This window comes from Neurospora tetrasperma (genome assembly GCF_000213175.1).
Source record: "Neurospora tetrasperma FGSC 2508 unplaced genomic scaffold NEUTE1scaffold_6, whole genome shotgun sequence".
Classification (NCBI taxonomy): Eukaryota; Fungi; Ascomycota; class Sordariomycetes; order Sordariales; family Sordariaceae; genus Neurospora; species Neurospora tetrasperma.
In genome coordinates, this window is record NW_009799104.1 from 619584 (window position 1) to 641685 (window position 22102).

Here is a 22102-nt window from a genome sequence, read left to right on the forward strand (position 1 = left end):
GTCGAGGATCCTGACTATACACACAACAACAACAACAACAACAACTGCATTCACTTCTCTATCACTTCACACAACCAGACCAACATGCACATCCTCATAGTCAACGACGACGGGCCTCCCTCCGCCCACTCTTCCCCCTACGTCCACTCCCTCGTCCGCGGGCTGCAAGCCGCAGGCCACACCGTCTCCGTCTGCCTGCCGCACACTCAACGCTCCTGGATCGGCAAAGCCCACATGATCGGCCAAACCGTCAAGCCGCTCTACTACCGCCCGCCCCCCGCCTCCTCCCCGGCCGCCGGCCTGACCACCGCTCTCGTCCCTTCCTCTGAAAAACCCGAGCAAGTCGTCAACGTAACCGACCACGGCTCCGTCCACCTCCGCCCCTCCACCGTGCCGGGAACAGAAGAATGGATCCTCGTCGACGGCACGCCCGCCTCGTGCGTGCAAATCGGGCTCTACCACTTCTTCCAAGACCGTGGGCCCGTCGACCTCGTCGTGTCCGGCCCCAACTACGGGCGCAACACCACGGCCGTCTTTGCCTTGTCGTCCGGAACCTTGGGCGGCGCACTGGAAGCGGCCGTGTGCAAGCGTCGCGCCATTGCGCTGTCTTATGCCTTTTTCAACCGCAACCACGACCCGGCCATCATCACCAAGGCGAGCCGGCAGTCGGTGCGGGTGATTGAGGCGTTGTGGAAGCAGTGGCCGACGGATGGATCTGTGGATCTGTACAGTGTCAATGTCCCGCTGTTGGAGGGACTAGAGGAGGGCAAAGTGTTGTACACGCCCATGTTGCAGAATTATTGGGGGGCGGGCAGCTGTTTTGAGGAGGTGGAAGGGTCGGTGGATGGCGAGGAGGTAGATGAGGAACGGATCAGAGAGGGCGGGGGCGCAGATGCCGAGACGGGGGATGGTGGTGGTGGTCTGGATGTGGGTGATGGTAAGAGGGACGGAAGGGAAGGGTTGCATACCCATAAGCACTTTAAGTGGAGTCCAAGGTTTACGGATGTCTATAAGAGTGTGGAGGAGGCGCCGCCGGGGAATGATGGGTGGGCGGTCAAGGAGGGGCATACCAGGTGAGTTTTTTCAAAAGTATTCGGTTGGGAGTTGGGGGGGGAACATTTGCTAACGAGGATCGATACAGTGTCACCCCGCTCAAAGCCAACTTCTGGAATACGGCCGAGAATTTGCACGGCAAAGAGTTGCAGCTGTAAGTTTGTGTGATTGGTTTTGCGTTGGCTTCGCGTTGGCTTTGGTTATGGTTGTTGCCCTTTGGCGTGACGACAAGACAGCGCTTTCATGAGAGGAACGACAACAGATGGTTATGAGACATGGAGACGACAGACTACGGCAACGACGGCACGGTTGATGATCAAGAGTTAATGAATCGCATGAATTACTACCTGCTATCTAATCAGATAGAGAGAGCATAGAAAGGTGAAATAGACAAGAATGTTCTTGATCTGGCTCACTCCTGTCACTATGAATATTGTGTGCTTCTTTCTTTACTGGTGGTCACGATCCTAACCAGCTTCGATACAGGCCTCCTCTTGAGACACCCTCAGCTACCAAGACCAAGACCGAGTCTACGACCACTCTCCCCATCCGGAATTCCACCACCACCAATTCCAAAGACCACCTCTACGCCCTAATCGACTACCAAGACGCCTACGTCCAACCCCTCATTCTCTCCGCCATCGAGAAACTCCTCCCCTCTTCGTCATACACCCTCCTCCCGTCTCCTTTCACACCCGAAAACAAGGAACCCGAGATCCATCTCTCTACCCTTCTTCCCTCTAGCGACGCCAAGATCCTCCAAATAACCCCCTACGAAACCATCGATTTCGACCACGCCATGTCCCACCCCGCCACCACCCTCATCAACTCCTACATCATCCGCAAAGCCCTCATCCGCAAGCACTTTTTGTCGTCCACCGTCGAGAACTGGGTCGCCAAACACCCTACCTCCGCTTTGAAGACGCACGTGAAGAGGGCTGAAGCCTTCGAAGTCGATTACGCCGAGTTCTTGGATGATTCTTTGGTTGAAGCCTTCGACCTGCGCGCGAGCATGGAGAAGAACGACCAACTCATTGCCGAAGGAAAAGAAAAGGAAGTAGAATGGTGGATTCTGAAACCAAGCATGAGTGATCGCGGACAAGGAATTCGATTATTCAGCACGATGGACGAACTTCAAACCATTTTTGATAGCTGGGAAGTCGATTCCGATTCCGAAGACGAAGATGACGACGAAACCACCCAAAAAGACGACGACGACGACTCCGACGACGACTCCGACGACGACTCCGACGACGACTCCGACGACGACTCCGACGCCGGCGGAAACGGAATCAACACCTCCCACCTCCGCCACTTCATCGCCCAACCCTACATCCACCCGCCCCTCTTGCTCCCCGAACTCTCAAACCGCAAGTTCCATATCAGGGTGTACGTCCTCGCCATCGGCGCCCTCAAAGTCTACGTCTACAAGGACATGCTCGCTTTATTCGCCGGCGTCCCTTATACGTCCCCAACCACCTCCTCCTCTGACCCCGACTCCAACCCCGACTCCGAACTCGACCTCTCAGCCCACCTAACCAACACCTGTCTCCAAACCTACCTCTCTCCCAACGCAGCCGAAAACTCCGTCCACCGCTTCTGGGACTTACCTTCCCTTTCGCCGACGCATTTCCCGCAATCTAAAGCAGAAAATATCTGGGACCAGATCTGTGAAGTCACGGGTGACTTGTTTGAAGCGGCAGCGAGGGGCATGATGATTCATTTCCAGCCGATGGAACAGGCGTTTGAAGTGTATGGACTGGATTTCCTGGTGGATGCGGATGATGAGAGTGGAAGAAACACGGCGTGGTTGTTGGAGGTTAATGCTTTTCCGGACTTTAAGCAGACGGGCGAGTTGAAGGGGGTTGTGGGTGGGTTTTGGGAGGGGGTGGTGAGGGAGGCTGTTGGGGGGTTTGTTGGGGTGAAGAAAGCGGATGATGTTGAAGACGAGAAGATGAGGCTGGTTAGGGAGGTGGATTTGGGGAGGAGATGGTAGGTTTGAGGTGGAAGAGGCGATGGTAATATCAGAACGAAGACCACTTCAAGTCATGTATGTGCTTGTGTGTCCATGGTAAGTTTATAAATGTACAATTTGGGGGTAAGGATAGAAAAAAGTTATTTGCTTGTACGTATGTCATCAACCGTTGGCTACATCAATTTGCCGAAGCTTAATCTTGTGATGTCCGCTGAACAAAAACAACAACAAAGGTTACCACGCAATACAATCCTCTCGCCGTCTCTTGATGCCTTTCTATCCCATTCTTACGCCATCAGTTCCTTGACCCCTCCGCCTTTTCCTTCTCCAACAAATCATAATCCGCAACCGGATCCCTCTCCAAGTCCAACGCCCAATTTACCGCCTTCCAAATCTTGTCTTTCATCTCCATACTAATATCCGCCTGTGGCTTCCTCGGCAAAAACAGTTCCATCCCCTTATGCCCCGCCGTCGCCATTGGATACCTCCGCGTCGTCCCCGTCCCCTTCACCACCCCGGCCCTCCACCCCGTATACAAGCTCGCAGCAAACTTGATCGCGGCAATCCCCCCACCACTCTCTAACAGCTGTTCCTCCACTTTAGCCAACATCCCACTGACGCGCAGCGCATCCGCCCTCTTCACCTTATCATTATTCTTCTCCCCATTCACATACTCATGATACTGCCACACCAACGCCCACGGCAGCACATTCCCAAACGCCGTGATGCACCCGCTTGACCCGGCTGCCAGTCCGCCGACCAAGTAATCGCTTTGCCCCGCAAAGATGGCAAATTCTTTTCTAGAGGGGAGGAATTCCCTGGCTAGTCGGGTGATTTTGCCGACCACGTTACTGCCGGACCGCAAGTGGGCGCCGACGATCTTGCCTTTGTGGCGCAGGGCTTGACGGATTATAAGTTCGCTGGTGAGGTCGATCCCGCCGTCTTCGTCAGAGATTAGGATCCGTAACTGGGAGTAGTTGGCGATATCGTCGAAAAACGCGTCCACCGTTTCATTTTGTTGCTTGCTTCCCTTTTTGTTCGGTTCAGACCCAACAGGTGGTGAAACAACCACGTAATTAGCCCCGGATGCAATCGCATCGATGATGTGCTCACGCACCTGTCTCACGCTGGGGGCCGAAACGCCTGCCATGATGGGAAAACCGAGAGGAACCGAGTCGCGCGCGCAGCGGAGGAGGTCGCGGCGTTCTTGGCGGGTGAGTAGGGAGGCTTCGGATTCGGTGCCGAAGACGAAAAAGCCCGCGAGACCGATTTTGGGCGAGGAGAGGTATTGGAAGTAAGAGATTTGGGACTGGAAGTCGATGATGTCGCGGAGGTTGAAGAGGGTTATAGGGGAGGCCCAGATGCCGGAGGGTGGGACTGGGGGGACCATTTCTGATCTTGAAACGAGGAAGCTGTTTTGTTGCGAATAGGACATGGTGAGTGCCTTTTCAGTTTGATCTTGGGTTGCTGTTGTTGTTATGGTGGTGAGAGACTTTCGTTCAAGTAGATTGTCTTGATGGCTGTTGACTGACGGCTTTGGTCAGATGAATCAGCTAAAGACTTGGAAGTCAGATTAGACAAGATCAAGGGACTCGGTTACCACGAGTAGAGCAACTAAACTGATGATTGTGTATGAGCTCGACAGGCTGTTTCTGGAAAAGACAGAGTGATTTTGATGTGCTTGATAGCGCGATATGGGAGTTACCTTTTCGAACCGACAAGAGGAGAAGCTAGACGTTCATCCAACCGACCGGGTTGATCAGACCAGTATGCTTGAACCGGAAGTGCGACGATGGCTATTCTTGAACCAAAACTGCGATGATGACCAAATAGATAAGCAAAAGGGATGATTCAACCCAGAAAGAAGTGGTAAAATGTGCTTGAAGCTGTGAAAGAAGAGAGAGAGAGAAACTGGCCGAAAGTCTGGAGGCTGTGAGTTTTTATTGCAGTCCCAATCAGCCACAGCAGCCGGCTCAAACTGGGGACGGAATGGCTTCTTCGTTCCTTCCTGAAGAGTCCTAAGCTCCTTCTGTGCCGGTCATCGTCCAAAGGTGAATTTCTTCTACTGCAGTGTTGTGCACGAGGTGTGCCTTCCAACTGCTCTGTCTTTCTTGCTTTAGGGCATGGGTTTGGATGGGAGTTGGCAGAGCAAGCAAGGCAGGCAGGCATGAGGCAGACCTGCAGCAGACACCGGCATATGCCTTGACATGACGGATGGGATGAGACCTGGAAATTGGGTTCAAGACGCAAAACTCTCAAGGTGGTGAGGGAAATAGTGAGCTTGTAGAGATGCTTAATGCTGCGAGTTCTCTGTCGAGATGGAAGCAAAGGACAGCTATACACAGAATGATTGGCACGACCTTACCTACGAAAACAAGACGAAGCAGGTATAACTACCTCTAGGTACATACTAACTTCAACTTGCTCTCCTCTACTGTAGGTATTATGCTGACGTGACGCCATAACGGTTTTGCCTTATTGCTCTCTCTCTCAACATTCAACTTCTACAACAACAACAACAAACTACCTAACAAAGAACGTAACATAAAAAAAAGCCCAAGTGGTATATCAAACTGAAAGAGCTGCTTCCCTTCCCTAACCTGCCCTCCCAAAAACCAATCACACCAATCCGACACCTGAAAAGAACCAACCCAGGCAAGACCAGGTACAAACATAATCCCCCGCCTGACGAGCCTTTACTCCTTACTCTTCCACCCCCATCTCCACAAGCTCCTCTAACCCATCAATGATCTCGTTCTTATATTTCTTATCCTCCTCTTCTTCTTCTTCAACTCCATCGAGTCCACCCACACCATCCACTAGCCCTGGTGCATAGAAAGCCTGACTGAGCTCTAGATTGCCGAGTCCCTAACGCAGTCCAATCACGCTCATCTCCAGCGTCCACACCCTGCGGATCCACACCTTGAGCTTCGTGCCAGGCTCGAGACCTTCGACACCCTCAAGCTCGACACCCTCCCACCAGCACCTGCGAGCGGGCTTGCGCCAGAAGAGCAGAAGCTTCTGGGCCATGCCCACGGCGTTGCTGCCCATCTCGTTGCCCTTAATGTCGGAGCGCAGGCGAGCGAGGGCAAGGGAGCAGATAACGGCCTTGTTAGGCTCGCCGGCACGGTGGCCCCAGCGATCGTCGTGGTTGAAGCCGCTGTAGATACAGTTAGCACTCTATTAACAGTGGAAGGGAAGCCCCAATAGGCGAAGCGAGGACCGAAACTTACCCAGCAGTCAACATCTCGATCAAATGCGCCTCCGTCGTGCCCGGCTCGTCACTCTTCTTCAGCCCGCTGAAGATGCCGTCCTGCTTGAGCAGCGCCCGAGCAGCCGCGCGCTTGATCTCCATCATCTCAGCCTGACCAAGGTCAGCGCGAGGGGGGATGGCGTAAAAGTCCAGGTCCTCACGCAGCACAATGATGCCAGCACGCTTAGAACCGTCATCGCCCCGTGCGCCGGATGCCGGATCGACGGGTACTATGCCGTCACCGCCATCTTGGGGGTTGGAAGGGTCTACGGGAATGGACTGGGCTACTGTGCGGAAGAACTCCAGCATGTATTGTAGGGATGCTGGGTCGTACTGTGGATCAAGTTAGCGATGAGCTGGATAGAAGATTGATGCGCGCGCAAACTTACGTCAACTTGTACGGCATCTCCCTCGCCAAAGCCACCCATGTGTCCTTCGGGGAAGAGTCCATTGGGAAAGAGGGACAAAAGTACAAATTCGGGCAACGTTAGCAACTCATCGCGTGATAGTGTGAACCGCGTTCCCCTGTTCAGTAAATCAGCAAACCATCCGTTTTACAGCATACTTCAGAGTGAATTCTTACCGCAGGTCCATAGTAATCGTCTCATCGGGGGCGACATCTATCCAGCAAACCCATTGTTAACCTCTGTTTAATTCCAACAATTCTCCAATTGTCCATTTCCATGAATCCAATCCAACTCACCTCCCAGGGCATTAATAGGCGGTCCACCCTGCTGGACCTGAGTAATGATACTCGACGCTCCTCCCGCGGCAGCCATTAGATATGTGAAAGAGAGGAGAGGACTGGATCCCTCCGAATATGCCGGTGGCGGCTCTGCTTCTTCCTCCTTGCTGCGAGATGACTCGCCCTTGATATCCTCCTTTTGAGAGTTTAGCGCTTGCTTGGTTTCGTCCTGGAGCTGGAATCCCGGGGACGATGTTGAAGGCGCGGTGGTGATAAAAGCACTACTACTGCTTCCTACTCCTGACGGGTAATGTACAGCAACAAATGGATCGGACGGCGCGTAAGCTGGGGCGGCAGATTTCGAGGATGCGACTTCGTTAAATTCGTCTGGGTCGTCGACGACGTCGTTATTATCGAAATCGGTGACTGAAACGGCAGCGTACTTGCTGTCGAATGGTTCAAAGACGGATGCTGAGTTGGAAAGTTCGGGGTCCGCTGATGGACTGGCAAAGAGCGACGAGAAAGGCGGAGGTCGTCCAGCTGAAGAGGACTCGGACGCCGGGTATTGGGGTGGCGGAGAACGAGTAGCCGATGGTGGCTCAGGACCGGCGACAGCGGCGGTGGTAGTAGTAGTTGAGCGACAGAAGTCGTTGACCTCTGCAGTGAAGCAGACAAGACCCGGCAGAAGTGTCTCGGGTATGGCGGTGGTGTTGTTGTCGTCGGGCAGGTGATGGTGATCCAGGGCTAGGTTGTCCAGGTTCAGGTTCAGGTTCAGGTCCAGGTCCAGGTCGGGTAGCAATCCAGAGTCTGCTTCTGCGCTACGCCGTTTGGGGAGAGAAAGGCGAGAGGTCCTGTGGTGATGTGGAGGGAGGTTGAAGATGGGCCCGGGGGACGAGCAGCTGGAATCTCGCGGCGCAGACAGGGTGACGACGGGGGTGGGTGTCGCAATTGGGAATTAATTCGGTCGTGATTTGGTATCTAATATAAGGGGCTACCTGTAGGGACGTGACGGATAAAGCTGGGGGAGCCGAAGAAACGTTAGCCAAGTTTCCATGGACCCAGTCGTCACAGTGTTGTTCCTCAAGGTGGGTGGTGGTGATGACAGCGACAGCGATGGAGTGTTGTGTGTTTGCTTCCTGACATTCTTTCCATTTCCACCTCGTCCTCGTGTGTTCCCATCAAGAGTCTTGCTTGATGGACCTTACCTCTAACGGGGCCTGGGACGGACACACACACACACACAGTCAATCAATTAATTGATTGCATGAAATCGATGGAGACGGCAATGGTGGGAACCCGGCGCGACTTTGTTGAATTGGATGGGACGGATGAATGATGTTGTTGGCGGACAATGGTCGGGGATTAGGATTAGGTGAAGGGCTAAAGTAAGATTGGGGTTCCTCTTCGGGGAGAGTGGGATGCTATTACCATGGCTGATATACCCAGCAAGTACCTGGGCGTAATTAACTGCGAGCCTCCACTGCCCAATCTGAGGTAGATCGCCTGGACTAGGCTGCACGCTAGCTGGTCCAATCGTCTAATTACATGGCCCTGGTCCCTTCCCTAGGTCGTCTGAGATGGTCCGGGCGGAAGTGAACGGTCCAGAATCATAAAAAGGGTCGTTCGTTCGTGACAGGTTTTGCTTTCTGGAAGGACACCGTGGTAATGGACTCGACATGAACTTGGTGGAGATGGATGTCCTAAACAAGCAAACAAAGAAGATACATACGTTACCTTGAAGAGGAAACCACACTACCTACTTCAAAGAACAACCGAGGGACCTGTATCTCTGGCGTGAGAGGCAGGTCCATTCTTAGACTAGATTAGCATGTAAGGTAGGTACTGTAGTATTGTAAAGACATGACGCGAAAAGAAACAAGAAGACGGGACGGCAAGACGGGAGACGACAGGCGAATCCTGCAAGCACAACAACCCGTACCTGCCTGGGTTGTCAAAGTTGACAGCACCGACGGCATTCACACTGACATCGATTCGATTGACACACAGACAAGAAATGGTTCAAGGATGTTCAGGGCACTCCAGTCTGCAACTTGCAGCACCTCGATGGATCCCCCCCCCCCCCCCCCGGATGGAAATGCAAAGACCGAGCAAGGGGTACTGGTGCTGTCACGCTGTGAAATTACCGCTGAGGCGCTGGAATTGCCAATCACTGCTCGAGCTGCCAATTGTTAGTCCCGCTTATTCTGTAGCCGCCCGTCTACCAACCAATCATCAAGTCGACAGACCAACATCACGGTTACCGGTTGTCACTGTCTCGTGCATATAACAATTTGGGGAGAATTAAGTATGCTGTTCGAAAGCTCTATAGGTTTTGAATTTTGGTTGGTGAGTGATCCTATTCACACCTCTGTACTTCAGTGTCTGTTGGTGACACATGTGGGTACAACCCTAACCCTGCCCCTGACCTACTTGGCCATCAGGGTACTTCATAAACCATCAAGGTTCTTCCAAAACTCCATCACTCGTCATCATCACTATCCCCAAAAATGGCCTTAAACACTTCATCACCCGGCCTCTTCCCTTCCAACGCTTCATTCCTTGACGTATCAAGTACCACAGCAGCAGGCTTCTGTGCCTCTCCGCCTCTTTCTAAATCAGCCATGGCTGTACTCCCTCCTCCGCCGCCAGTACTCCCAAACTCCAACCCCAACAATTCCCTCTCCACAGTACCGGGTCCTCCTCCACCCTGATACCCGTACGACTGGAACTGCGACCAAACGTCATCCTTCTTCTTCCCACTAGTGGCATCGTAATTATCCGGCTGAACATGCGCCGGCGGCTTAACTCCAAACCGTTTACACAACAGTCTCGTAGGATAAAAATCCGTAACCGACCTAGTCATGGTGCCAAACATGCCCAATCTCGCCGCTTCCTCTGCCGGGTCTTCTGGTTTTGGCGGCGGCCTTGACACCACCTCCTTCGTGTCTCCCGTAGTTGATGCCGAGGACTTCGTAGAAGACGACGTAGTAAACCGACTAGCCATGAACCCCGTCATCGGCTTAAAGATCCTCGCGCAATTGAAAAACTCATGAAACTCCCTCAGCCACTCCTCATCCGTCAACTTCGCCGGTTTCGGTGGTAATTGCGGTCTGAACCCCGCCTGGACCTCCAAATAGCCTCTGTACCGTGCGCGCTTCTCCTCGTCTTCCGCATAGGGCGCGCCACCCCCGATGCCACGCGAGATGGCGGCAATGGCGGTTTCCTTGTCGAGTTTGGGAACGCGATCGAGAAGCTCTTGCTGCTTTTCGGCTTCACTGCGGGCGTAGGCGGCCGGCACTTCGCCGAGAGCTTGCGGCAGGTCGGAGCGGCCCGTGACGGCGGCGAGACGGTCGCGAGAGGCCGGGGAGATGAAGTCAAAGACGGATTTTCCGGGTAACTGCTTTTCGCCAAGGAGAGCGGCGCGGGCTTTGGGGTCGAGGGTCGAGGCTTTGGCTACGTCGGCTGTTGAGACGTAGTTTGCAGGAGACCCGCCGGCGGATTCCGGTTTGGGCGTCCTGGAAGATACCCACCCTGGAGGGATCTGGGGAGGCGGGTATTTTCCTTCGGAATTGATTTCGGTTGTGAGCGCGTCGGATTCCTTGCCGAAGACAAAGCCGTCCAGTGGTAGGCGGCCGTCGTGGCATTTGCGGACCCCTAACCCTACTTTGCCTAATATCGACGATGCTGCTTTCTTGGTGATAAACTTTGGTTTTGCTTGTAGCGTCGGGTTGGCCGCTATCGTAGCCTTCTTTTTCTTCTTGTCTCCGCCTATTACTCGGTTGTAGGATATTTTGGGACCGACTTCGTATGGGTCTTCGTCGTCTGAGCCGGTATCGTTCAGGATACCTATCCCTATGCCTCCTCGAATTTGGCTCGTTTCCTTCTTTCGGCCCCCGCCTATTGTGAGTTTGGGTCGTCCTAGTGCGCCGTAGTCGTCCTCGTCTTCGTCGTCCGTGTCACCGTGACTGCCTTTCTTTGACCCCGCCGATCGACCAATTGGCGTCAGTCCGCTCTCTCCCGCGTATCCCAAGCCCTTGCGATCCGTCTTCTTCACAAATGCAATCATGGGTACATTTTCCGGCGCAAAGAGAAAAGTCTCCGTCTGCGCGGTCGCATCGTTTTGCAGCTCGAGCCGCGCTTTCCTCCGCACCTTGGGGCCAATGCCTTGACCTTCCCTCCAGCCCATCTTTTTGAGTAGTTTCACACCCATGGTTTCACCCTGGGGACGAAAGAGGCCCATGAGGCCGCTCGCTCGTGTGGCATCGTTCGCGGTCGAGCCTAGCCCGGCGAAGGCGGCGTTGGTCTGGATCTTCTTGGCTTCTTCAGCATCGGCAAGATCCTCCTCGTCCATAAAGTCCTCCGGTCGTTGTTGGACAGCTTTCGGGGTATCTTTGTGGCGGTTCGTGCGTGACGAGACAAATGTCGAGGGTGTCCATCCTTCTTTGGAGCCGACGGTGTTAAAGTAGCTAGTGAAGAGGTTGCCGTTAGCAAAACAGAGAGCGGTCATTTGAAGAGGAGCTATACATACCCTGCACTGAATCCTCCTGTGAATGCGCCGTGTAGTCTTTTCCTCCCTCGCTCGTCCCTCACCTCCTGCTTCCATATCGGTACGTAGGATCCATCGTCGCGAACTTCGGGGTCGCGCGGCGGAAGAGGTGTCCCGAAGAAAACGTATGGTGATTGCTGAGCAGTAAGGTCGGCCTCGAAAGTTGCGCGTGACCTCTTGTAGGACATGGAGAGGACGTGTGGTCGAAGTGGTGGTGGAATCGTTTGTTGACAAATTACCGTATGGAATCCGAGGCTGAAGCTCAGCAAAGGCACATGCACGCTAGATTGGTGTGGTGGTTCCAGTCGTGAGCTACACTACAGAACGCGACGGTCGCTAAATTTACTGGGTAGGGTGCTGTTCAGCCTTGCCCTGCTCCGGGTGCTGCTTGGTCAGCTGCCGGCAGGGGCAGGCATGTCATTGGTCAAAAGGGAAGGCGGTACCAGATCTAAGAACGGAGCGGGGTCATTCTGCCGCTGGGCGATGCGGGGACGGCGCTCGACGACAGGGGCTGTCCCTGAGAAGGTGCCCTGAAACTTTGGTGATTTTACAAGACCGGCTGGGCGTTGAGGCCAGAGAGTTGAAAGACTCGAGACTGGACATTTGGTCACTACGTCTACAAGTGGAAGTTGAAACTCAATTGACGGTGGAAGCATCAGAATGAATTAGTGTAGAAAGCGTAGGCCAACTTTAGCCACAGTCAATGTCAAATCAATAGTATCAGACCGTGGAACCGGGCTCTCCCGACCGGCTGGATCCGGGCGCCCGTTCGCTGGCGCCGAGCCAAGCTTCAGATGGCAGAAAATGGACTTCCAACTGAAGTGCCTGCAGCATCTCGGCCCGCGGAATGCAGCCCGGTTGTTTGCTCGGCATCATGAAACAATGAAGCCGACGAAATTTCATTTTCTGAACAAACCAAACACGGATGAAGGAGACACACATTGGAGCTTCACCAAGCTGTTGAGGACGACTAGACGGTTGGAAACCCCGCATGAGGTGATAACCGTAACCCAACAACAACCTGGAGGAGATCATATTCCTGTCCTGGAAACATCGCTTTGATCCGCAGCATGATATCATTTCAGCTGGCAATCAATATCCGATGCGCATTGTTGGTCGATCCGTGATATCTCGGTGCTTTTTGTTTTTTTTACGCATTTTGTTGCATATCCTCGAAATTCCTTTGTGGCGTTTCAGATCTTTCGACGTGGATACCGCGAGATTCCAAGGGAGTGAACAAATGCCTTCAAATGTCTCCCGCGCAAGGAGAAACGGCTGTCTCATGCTGTACAACACCGACTACTTCTGGTGATTGAGGTGATGGGAACAGCCAGAAACAAGAGTCAGAAGAAGAAGAAGGTTGCATAGTACACCATCCACCATTCCGTCCCTTGTCAACTCAGCTCAATTCCGTTTCCTTGAAAATAGTCTGGTGATAAGCTTTGGTGCCTTGCACTCCAAAAGGGAACGCTCACCGCACCAATGCTGCCATTGGATGAAGCTTCCCCGCAAGTCGCAGGCCTGACACACGGCCGCCGTTCCGGAGAGCGCGACGCGATATCCAATGTCGCAGTATCAAGGCTGCGGTGTGGCACAGAGAGCTTCCTTCTTTCGAGATGTGTCAGTCAAGAAAGAAGATCGCAAATCTGAGAGTTCCCGTCCGAGCTGAAACCGCTCAAAAAGGATGTCCCGGAGACAAGCATTGACTATCTCCTGAATTGTTTGTTGGCACCAGTCTGAAGCCGCCCATCTCTAAACCCCAGCTTCTGGCCAGTCAGATCGGATCCAGGAGTTGCATCCTTCTCGAAGGTCGCCGGGCCTTTTCCGCGTGCTGTAGACGTGGCATTGGGGAGTCGGGGACCGGCCTTGGTCGAGAACGAATCAAGAGGTCCGCGGCGGAGGGCAGGCCGTCAAGATCCCCACCACGCCAACAGCGGATCCCGATCCGGGCTGTAAGAGACCATGAGGAGGCATTTCACCGGCCATCCACCGAGATTTTCTGTCCAGGGTGCCATATGCTGATTGATGTAGAGGGGTCGATTAGTCACCGTTGAACATGTCACAGTTCGAGTCGAAGGAGTGGCTATCGGAATGGCTTCAGGGGCTTTCGAGGGGGGGAAACATGTTGTGGTGGAAGGGTGGATGTGGGCGCCGGCCAAGAAGGACGATCATGGACGACAACTGTAGTGTACCCATATGTGGGTTCAGAAACCTTCCTTCCTTGTCCTTTGTTTCTCATCGTGACTGCAATTCACAAATGAGATGCCGGATTGCCTTGGGATGCTGGGTCCCTCCGTGGTCCCCAACAAATGAATATTTGGAGAAGACCGTTCGAGGCAACAGTCAGGAGGAGAAAGAGAACCATACTGTAGCCGTTGGTGATGACCTCGTCTGTTCGTTAGGTTTACTGTGCCTCTCATTTTCAATGTCCCGGAGTGAGTTGCCAGAGGCTGAATGTTTAGCGTTCGGTATAGTGCCATCGGTGGTGGTTAAGCGCGCTCCCATCTTCAACGTAACCTCATGTTTCACCCCAAGAACTGGAAAATGACTTGACAAATAAACCATACCCGCCGGCATGGTTCCGAGGATGTCTGGAATCATGCTGAATGGCTTGACCCCAGATCTGTGTTGTTTTGATATCGGCCTGATCTCTTTCCCAAAGGCGGTCGACCTGGCGGTGACACTTGAAGGCGGACAGAAACGTTCTCATGTGTTAACAGAGGGGAGGCAGGAGTACCTTGAGCAGTAACACTAAAGACATACGGTAGGCCCACTCCAAGTCCCTTGTCCAGGGCGCCCCGTTCGCCCCGTCTGTCTCACTACAAAACCCAACCACCAATTCTTGTCAACCTCGCAGCGGGCCCATCTCCAGAGGCTTCCCCTTCACTAGAGTGTGCTAGGTAGGTGTGCTCGCATGCTGTCTCCACTGACATTGCTTCCGCGATCCCGATTCCAGGTCCCGTCGGCCACGGACAACACAGGCAATAAGCCACATGACAATTACCAAGTCTTTCCGGGCATTTTTACAGACCACTTCCACTTCAAGTTCTCTTACATCCCCCCGTCGGCACCAAGAAAGAAAGAAAGAGTTGCTGGTGTCGGGAAGGCCGTCTCGAGGTTCAGGTTCCTCCGTTTGACACATCGGGCTGCCAAGGTTGAAGCAATTCTGATCCAATCGAAGCACGGGCCGAGGCTACGTACCTCTACCTAGAGAGACCCAAGCTCCCGTCCCGTCTTCCTTGTTCACAAGTTCCCTTCTCCGCCAGAACTGCGGACTGCACTTCCACTGCTCTGCTCCTCCCAAGAATCTGCACCACTTTTTGCTGAGGTGCTTCATCTCAACTTGCAACACTGCCCTGCACCACAACACCCCCCGAATCCTGGATCGTCGGCAGCGGGCAGTCCAGCACCAGCAGCATTTCGCTCTGGTCCCTCCTTGCATTTTCACACCTCACCTACCCGACCTCTACATACATTCCCTCTCCACTGCTTCTCTCTCGCAACCGAATTTGCGTGGATCGCTCGAGACCACTTTTCCCCATTCCGCCCATTTCGCTTTGTACCTGAGCCCTGGGCGTGGTCCTGAATTAGGCTCCCGGGCCCCGACTGTAATCTTGCGACTTGCACCACGAGGTCAGTCCGGACAATAACCTACCACGACACGGGTATCCGCCCTCCACCACCCACCCTCGTAATCGACCAAACGCCGTATCCAGATCCCTATTTAGTGGACTAGTCATCTCTACTCGTCTATACTCGACTTCATTGGCTTCGCCCATTGAGATTCCACCCAACACCAACAAACACCCCCGACCCCCGTCCTCCCCCGGCTGCGACTAGGGATTAGCACTCCGACCGCCCTACCGCCAACCCGGCTCCATCACCCTGGGAAATCCCCTTTGCTACAGACGGACCAGAAGAGTACCTCAGGACCACCACCACACGCGTTTTCTCCACCCCCCCAATGGCGACGACACTCTCCTCTGGCGCCGCCGCCGAACTCCCCATCCGATCACAGTCTGTTCGGACTCGGCGTCCTCCTACCACATCACGACCCGAGCCACCACTGCCGCGGTCCGAATCAACCAACAGAGCTGAAGCCTCGCGTCCCCACCGCCGGAGCAGTCAGCGATCTGCTTCAGGAGCCACCACAGCAGCTACCACTACCACCACCACCTCCACGGCCACATCGTCGAGACACCACCCCCATTCTTCACAACAACAGCAGCAGTATCACCATCAGCAGCAGCCCGACATGTCCGCTGCCGCTGCTGCCGCCGCCGCTCCCCACGGCCACGCCAGCGCCGGGGACGACCATCGCAATGGCGCCGACGCCGGCGTCTCGACACACCGCAGTGCCACTGGCACTACCAAGCAGCGATACCGTACCGTGATCCCCGCGCCATCCGGTAACTATGCCTTCATCAAGACGATTGGTCAAGGTAGCATGGGTAAGGTCAAGTTGGCGAAAAAGGAGGGCACCAACGAATTGGCAAGTCAACCCATCAAACGCGACATCTCGTTTGTTCCGTTTCTGTGGCTAACTCTTTACCTTTGTTTCCGCGTGTTCAGGTCGCCTGCAAGATCATCGAAAGAGTATCGCCCGACGATGGCCGACAGTCGAGGGAAGAGCGTGAAAAGGCCGATGCCGCTAGGGAAGACCGTAACGCCCGTGAGGCGGCTATCGTTAGCCTTCTGAACCATCAGTACATTTGCGGGCTCCGCGATAACTTGCGAACAAGGTGGCATTGGTACATGCTTTTTGAATACGTTAATGGCGGCCAAATGCTGGACTACATCATTTCCCACGGTAAGCTCAAGGAGAAGCAGGCTCGCAAGTTCGCCCGCCAAATAGCCAGCGCCGTCGACTATTGCCACCGCAACAGCATTGTCCATCGCGACTTGAAGATCGAGAACATCCTGATCAGCAAGACTGGCGACATCAAGATTATCGATTTCGGTCTCAGCAACCTTTTCTCCCCAGAGGAGGATAGGAAACTCAAGACATACTGCGGCAGTCTGTACTTTGCCGCGCCTGAGCTTCTGCAGGCAAGGCCGTATACCGGACCCGAGGTTGACGTATGGAGCTTTGGCGTCGTTCTGTTTGTGTTGGTGTGCGGCAAGGTTCCGTTTGACGACCAATACATGCCCGCTCTCCATCAGAAAATCAAGAAGGGCGCGGTTGACTATCCCAACTGGCTTTCTTCGGGTATGTGTCAACACTCAGTTCCTGGCTCCGCTCAAAGTTATGCTAACTTGGCTGTCTGCAGAATGCAAGCACCTGATCTCGCGCATGTTGGTAACTGACCCCAAGCAGCGAGCCACCATGCAGGAGGTCATGAACCACCCTTGGATGCTCAAGGGTTACAACGGACCTCCCGATAACTACCTCCCGCGCCGCGAGCCCCTGACGCTTCCCCTCGACCCCGAAGTCATCTCGCAGATGACTGGTTTCAAGTTTGGGCCTCCAGAGTATATCACAGCAGAGTTGACCAAGCGCATCAAGTCGCCCAAGTACCAGGCCGCTGTGCGCCGCCTCGAGAAGGAGAGAGAACGACCGGAACCAATCGCGAAGGATGCCGAGAAGAAGCGTGGCTTTGGTTTCGATTTCTACAAGAGAAGGAACTCGGTGACGAGCAAGGACACGCTGACTGCCGCCAGTTCAGAGGGTCTTTCCCTTGGCGATGATCCTCTCAACGCGTTCGATCCTCTTATTTCCATCTACTACCTAGTCCGCGAAAAGCTCGAGCGCGAACGCAACCACGTCTACATTGACTTGCAACAACCATCCAAGGCACAGCAGCCTCCACCTTCGTCATCACAGACAGTGATGCCAGTACCTCCTTCTCCCGTTATCCGACCAAAGGAGAAGCATTCCCTCGCCGATATCGTGCCGCCACAGCCTGTCCACAATGCTGAGCCACGGAGCCGACAAAGGACAAGGTCGCACAGTGAGGATCAGCCTAGGGAGCCCATCCAGGGTGGCCTACTGTCGCCCGATATGGTCCCCGCTAAGAAAGAGAGCACGGCCGCCGGTATCCTCCGCAGACTTAGCACCCGTGACAGGCGAAAGGAGCCTCCAGCGACAGCTAACTCAACGGACGGCAAGCCGCCCATTCGGGGTTCCATGTCCATGCGCGCCAAGTCGCTCGGTCACGCTCGTAGGGAGTCTATCCAGATGCGACGAGCCAAGCGCGAGGCTGAGGCTGCTGCTCAGCAGGCTCAATCACAAACTACAGAGCCACAAAGAAGCTACCAGAGCCACCACCACTCTGTCCGCGAAGAGACGGATGCTGAGCTGGTGGATAGCGACATAAGAGGCGAGACCTCGGGCGGTTCCAACGAGAGGCTAGAGCCCGAAGATCCCGATCTGGTCAAGCCTGTGTTCCTCAAGGGTATCTTCAGCGTATCCACAACCTCGACCAAACCTCTCTCAGAAATACGGGCGGATATTAAGCGAGTGTTGCGGGTGCTTGGCGTGGAGTTCAATGAGATCAAGGGTGGCTTCAGCTGTCGCCACACACCCAGCATCAACCACGCTGAACGCCAACCGACGGTAATGACCGAAGGCGGCAACGAGATCGAATTCGAGATCTTGATCGTCAAGGTTCCGATTGTCAGTCTCCACGGTGTCCAGTTCAAGAGGCTCGCCGGAAACACATGGCAGTACAAGGCCTTGGCGGAGCAGATCGTCAGGGAGCTGCGACTATGATGGGCTGGCTGATGGATTGAAATTTGTTGGATTATACTGTAAGACTGCTGGCATGGAATGACGACAGCATGGGAAGCGAGCGATTGGTTTGCAGTATCCCTGAGGGTGAGCAAAATGTACTTTTGATGATTTGACAGTCTGGGTGTTCTACGTTGGTTGGGGGAGTTACCTAGCTACCTGAACCTTACCCCTTGACTGTCTCGCTCAGCCTTGAAACGCGGAGTCCTAGGTCTGAGACCGGACTTCTACTCTCTCGCAAAACAACAAAACAAGAAAGAACAGGGACAGGTGTCACAAAGGGGGGAAAAGGAAACAGGAATCATGTTTGCGGGTTGTTCTTATTTCATGTACTTTGCGCGCGCAGCACTCTCGCTTACACTCTCACTCTCACACATTCTAGACTGGTGATTGGTCTGGTTGGTCGGTCGTTTTTTTCCTCACGGTTGGGCTTGGCACTACTTACATACTGATGTCTGATTTTTATACGCGTCCCTTTTTTTTCCCGCGTGGCATGGCAGCAGCAGAAGCAGCAAAGAAGATGTGGCTTGATTTTTTTTTGTTTTTTTTTTGTTTAGTCCTCTGGCTTTTTAGGAAGGAAAGAGAGACGGGAGGGGGAGCGGCTTTAGCGGCTTACGCTCACTCTTATATTAACACTTAATACTTCTTTTTTAATCCCTATCAACACTACTGCGCTGATGTACACTTGGTTTTTCTTTCTATGTACATGTAACTTCGATAAGGTAAAGCAAAGGATTTTTTGGGTAGCGAGTAAAAAAAGAGAAAGTCTCGTCTGAGGAACCAGCCTGGTCAAATGATGTGATCAAGTGAAGGGGGGGCACTGTGAGTTAATATGACTTCGGACACTCGTCTTTTTATGAACAATGATTGTGGTTATCCCCAATTTGAATCCCCATCCGCATCCTAATACCGCCCAACCAGCCCAACGAGCCGCCTCAACGAGCCGCCTCAACCCATGTCCAGATATCGGAAAGCCACCACAAATCCAGACCAAGGTGACAAACATCCTCTCCAGCCTCGACCATGTTTGACTACTAGTCAAGCCCTGCCAACCCTCCCCCACCTCAGCTTTCCAGGTTCCCTCCCTGGCCAAACTCACCGGTTCACCGGTTCACCAGCTCATCGGGTATCAGATATAATAGACACCCTGTATTTGCATCCTACTCCATTCACCACCATGTTCTGGCTCCCAAGTACCCAGACTTGTTGGTTTCACCCCTCTTCTCCCTTTTTCCACTTTTCTTTTACCACAGTCATGAATCTATCTTTGTGATCTTGGATATTACTGAGACCAGTCCGTGTTCTTTCCTCTTCACTCATATCCCCACTTTCCTCGCCGAGGTACCTAATTAAAGTAATCCAGAATTCAAGGCACTGAATCAACATCTTGTCCTGTCACGTCAGCCTACCATACCTCTCATCCATATTTACATCCTCTATGATTTTGGTCCCTTATGAACGCATGCCCTTTGTCTCGGGTCTGACACCCGGACCTTTTTTTTTTCTCTTCTTTCTATCATCAAACCATTTTAGATTTTGCTATGCATTCCCAACGCCTAGACCGTGGTGCAACAAACCACTACGTAAAGTATATCAAGAAAATTTATCACCAACGACCCGTCTCGGTCTACAAGGTGGCGGTCAGGGATGTCGACGTGCACGCACTCTTCGACACTGTATCAAACTTGTTGTTTGTACACTTGACTTCGCCATCACTTGTTCTGCGGCTCTTTGAGATCTCTCGTGGCACCAAGGTAGTGAGTGTATTTCACTACATATCTACCTACCTCGACATCACAATGATGATCTCGGCCGGGTAGGTAGGTAGGTAGATAGGTACTTAATTCACAGCATCCCCAAGTCTTTATGAACGATCAAGGTATTGTGCAGTTGGTCTGGTCTTGAAAGATCTGTTTCTTGACTGAATGCTTTTCATCACGGAGTGTCAATGACTTCCTCCTCATCCACTTAACAGATCAGCGGCAGGTTGGTCACGCTTCGAACACGCGCAACCACGTACCAACAAGGCGGCCATCTCTTTCTTTTGTTTCCCAAGGAAACAGGAGTCATGGCTCAAGCGTGTGCTACGGCTCTTACTTGCTGGGACATCGAGACGAAGGCGCTTCGAGCCTTCAACAGGCAGGTAGTTATGATCTCAAGCCCGGGTTAGTTGGCTGTTGTCCGGAGCCGAATGAACTACACGATTATCAACGATATCACCAACTCAGCGTTTTCTTTATCATCAAGTCTCCGTGACAACCTCCGTCACCGAGTGTCATGAACGATGAGCGAGTTGGATATTTCCGAAAGACGAATGTTCACCAACATCATCATCCGCTGTGTTTTCCTTTGATTATGGAGTCTTCAATGTCGAGATTCCAGCCGCCCATCCTCGAGAACCACCGGTCCGTTGGTTGTTGATATCCTCTCATCGATTTGGCCACCGCGAGGAAACCGACGATGTTGGAGGTTTCTTCGTTGACCTGCTGGAAATTTCTTCATTGACCTCTGCGCGTATCGCAGTGGACATCCTCGACGGCCTGATGATGCCTCTCGAGTACAAAATGAGCAGGCCTCTCTCATCAGAAAGTTTGATCGTGAGAGAAGCAGACACATCCAGATCCGAAACTCCTGAATATCTACTATCTAGCTGGTCTATTCTCTACAAGCGCTTTCAAAAACCTTGGATCCAAGCAAGTAAGCACGCACTTTCACTCCTCAACAGCCGAGGAGAGTCCTCACCTCACCTTGTAGAATCAACGCATCATAGTTCACCCACTCATCCTTCATGTTTTACAGACTCATCCCCTTCAACAACCCGAAAGAAGAAGAGAAAAAACCACAAACCCCCGCGAAAGCCAACAGCAACCACTCCACCATGTGCAAACACATCCTTTACCCCGGCTTCCACAAGCACGACTGGACCTCTCGCAAAGACACTCTACACGGTCAAGCCGGGACCTCGTGCTCGCATCTCATGAAATACACGGAGGCCCAGGAGGTCACTTACGACGAGAGATACTGCTCATGCGACAGGCTCGATCCACACGACCCGACACCTGGGCTTGCCTGTACGAGTAACGTGCAGGTTCCGTGTGCGGAGTGCATAGAGAAGAAGACTTGGACGAAGGATCATGGTACGAGCATGGTCCCGTATAAGGGTAAACTACCTGTACCTACCTCGAAAACTGAGTTGGTTAGCCAGCCAGCCAGCCAGCTAGTCCTTCAAGACTACCTAGGTACCTTGGTTCAGATGGCCTGATTATTGGGTATTGAGTGGACTTGATGGCTTCTGAGGTTGGAAGGGGAGGGGAAGGATAGATATGGAGAGACTTTTGCGAGGGTTTCATTTGGTACCTACTTTGGCTTTTGTTTTCCTTCTTTGAAGGGGAATGGAGGTGGAAGTGGAAGTGGAAGTGAAGCAACTGAGACGCTGGACGGTAGCTTCATCCGCAGCTGGGATCTAGGGCATTGACACGGGCAGGGAGTAGTATAGGAAGGAGAAGAGTCACTCGGAAATTGGGTTTGGATAGTTATCTTTCTTTCACTCACTCAGTTAGGGGTAAACTAAACCTAACCACTAACAAGTTGGTCGTGTCTTGTCAAGAAGAGGGAGTGCCTGATGTTGGTTATGTTGCTTGGGTTTCATGCCCACAAGGGGGATGAGGAGAAAGAAACTTGGAGATGATATCTTATCCTAACTATTGGTGGGATTAAACGACAATTCACTCACTATTTGCTCTGTCAATGTATGACTACTAGTTCCGCTGGGCGTTGGCTGTAAAATCCTACCTAGTGACCTTTACGATTGCTCACTCGGCTACCTGATCGTAGGTCGTCTCGGTCATTTTGGTAGTGGG

The 22102-nt window shown here is 53.1% G+C and overlaps 6 protein-coding genes across 6 annotated transcripts; 2 read left to right on the top strand and 4 right to left on the bottom strand.

The window, feature by feature from the left end:
- Positions 1 to 84: 84 nt before the first annotated feature.
- On the top strand, positions 85 to 3049 carry NEUTE1DRAFT_87071 (uncharacterized protein; the record flags this gene model as incomplete). The annotated part of the gene is made up of 3 exons (XM_009855757.1): positions 85 to 1073; positions 1142 to 1207; positions 1540 to 3049. The coding sequence occupies 3 exons, from the start codon at positions 85 to 87 to the stop codon at positions 3047 to 3049; spliced, it is 2565 nt and encodes an 854-aa protein (XP_009854059.1).
- Positions 3050 to 3323: 274 nt separating this feature from the next.
- Positions 3324 to 4418, bottom strand: NEUTE1DRAFT_48910 (uncharacterized protein; the record flags this gene model as incomplete). Its single annotated transcript, XM_009855533.1, has 1 exon — positions 3324 to 4418. One exon carries the CDS (start codon positions 4416 to 4418, stop codon positions 3324 to 3326), a length of 1095 nt encoding a protein of 364 aa, XP_009853835.1.
- A 1359-nt stretch (positions 4419 to 5777) lies between these two features.
- NEUTE1DRAFT_87075 (uncharacterized protein) lies at positions 5778 to 7194 on the bottom strand (the record flags this gene model as incomplete). The annotated part of the gene is made up of 5 exons (XM_009855758.1): positions 5778 to 6188; positions 6262 to 6614; positions 6671 to 6806; positions 6865 to 6901; positions 6985 to 7194. 5 exons carry the CDS (start codon positions 7058 to 7060, stop codon positions 5897 to 5899), a joined length of 894 nt encoding a protein of 297 aa, XP_009854060.1.
- Positions 7195 to 9277: 2083 nt separating this feature from the next.
- NEUTE1DRAFT_68393 (uncharacterized protein) lies at positions 9278 to 11817 on the bottom strand (the record flags this gene model as incomplete). Its single annotated transcript, XM_009855759.1, has 2 exons — positions 9278 to 11432; positions 11495 to 11817. 2 exons carry the CDS (start codon positions 11698 to 11700, stop codon positions 9446 to 9448), a joined length of 2193 nt encoding a protein of 730 aa, XP_009854061.1.
- Positions 11818 to 13716: 1899 nt separating this feature from the next.
- NEUTE1DRAFT_103537 (uncharacterized protein) lies at positions 13717 to 14445 on the bottom strand (the record flags this gene model as incomplete). Its single annotated transcript, XM_009855760.1, has 3 exons — positions 13717 to 13795; positions 13899 to 14195; positions 14333 to 14445. The coding sequence occupies 3 exons, from the start codon at positions 14443 to 14445 to the stop codon at positions 13717 to 13719; spliced, it is 489 nt and encodes a 162-aa protein (XP_009854062.1).
- A 954-nt stretch (positions 14446 to 15399) lies between these two features.
- NEUTE1DRAFT_131701 (uncharacterized protein) lies at positions 15400 to 18224 on the top strand (the record flags this gene model as incomplete). Its single annotated transcript, XM_009855761.1, has 3 exons — positions 15400 to 15968; positions 16085 to 16721; positions 16783 to 18224. 3 exons carry the CDS (start codon positions 15477 to 15479, stop codon positions 18222 to 18224), a joined length of 2571 nt encoding a protein of 856 aa, XP_009854063.1.
- Between the last annotated feature and the right edge of the window lie 3878 nt (positions 18225 to 22102).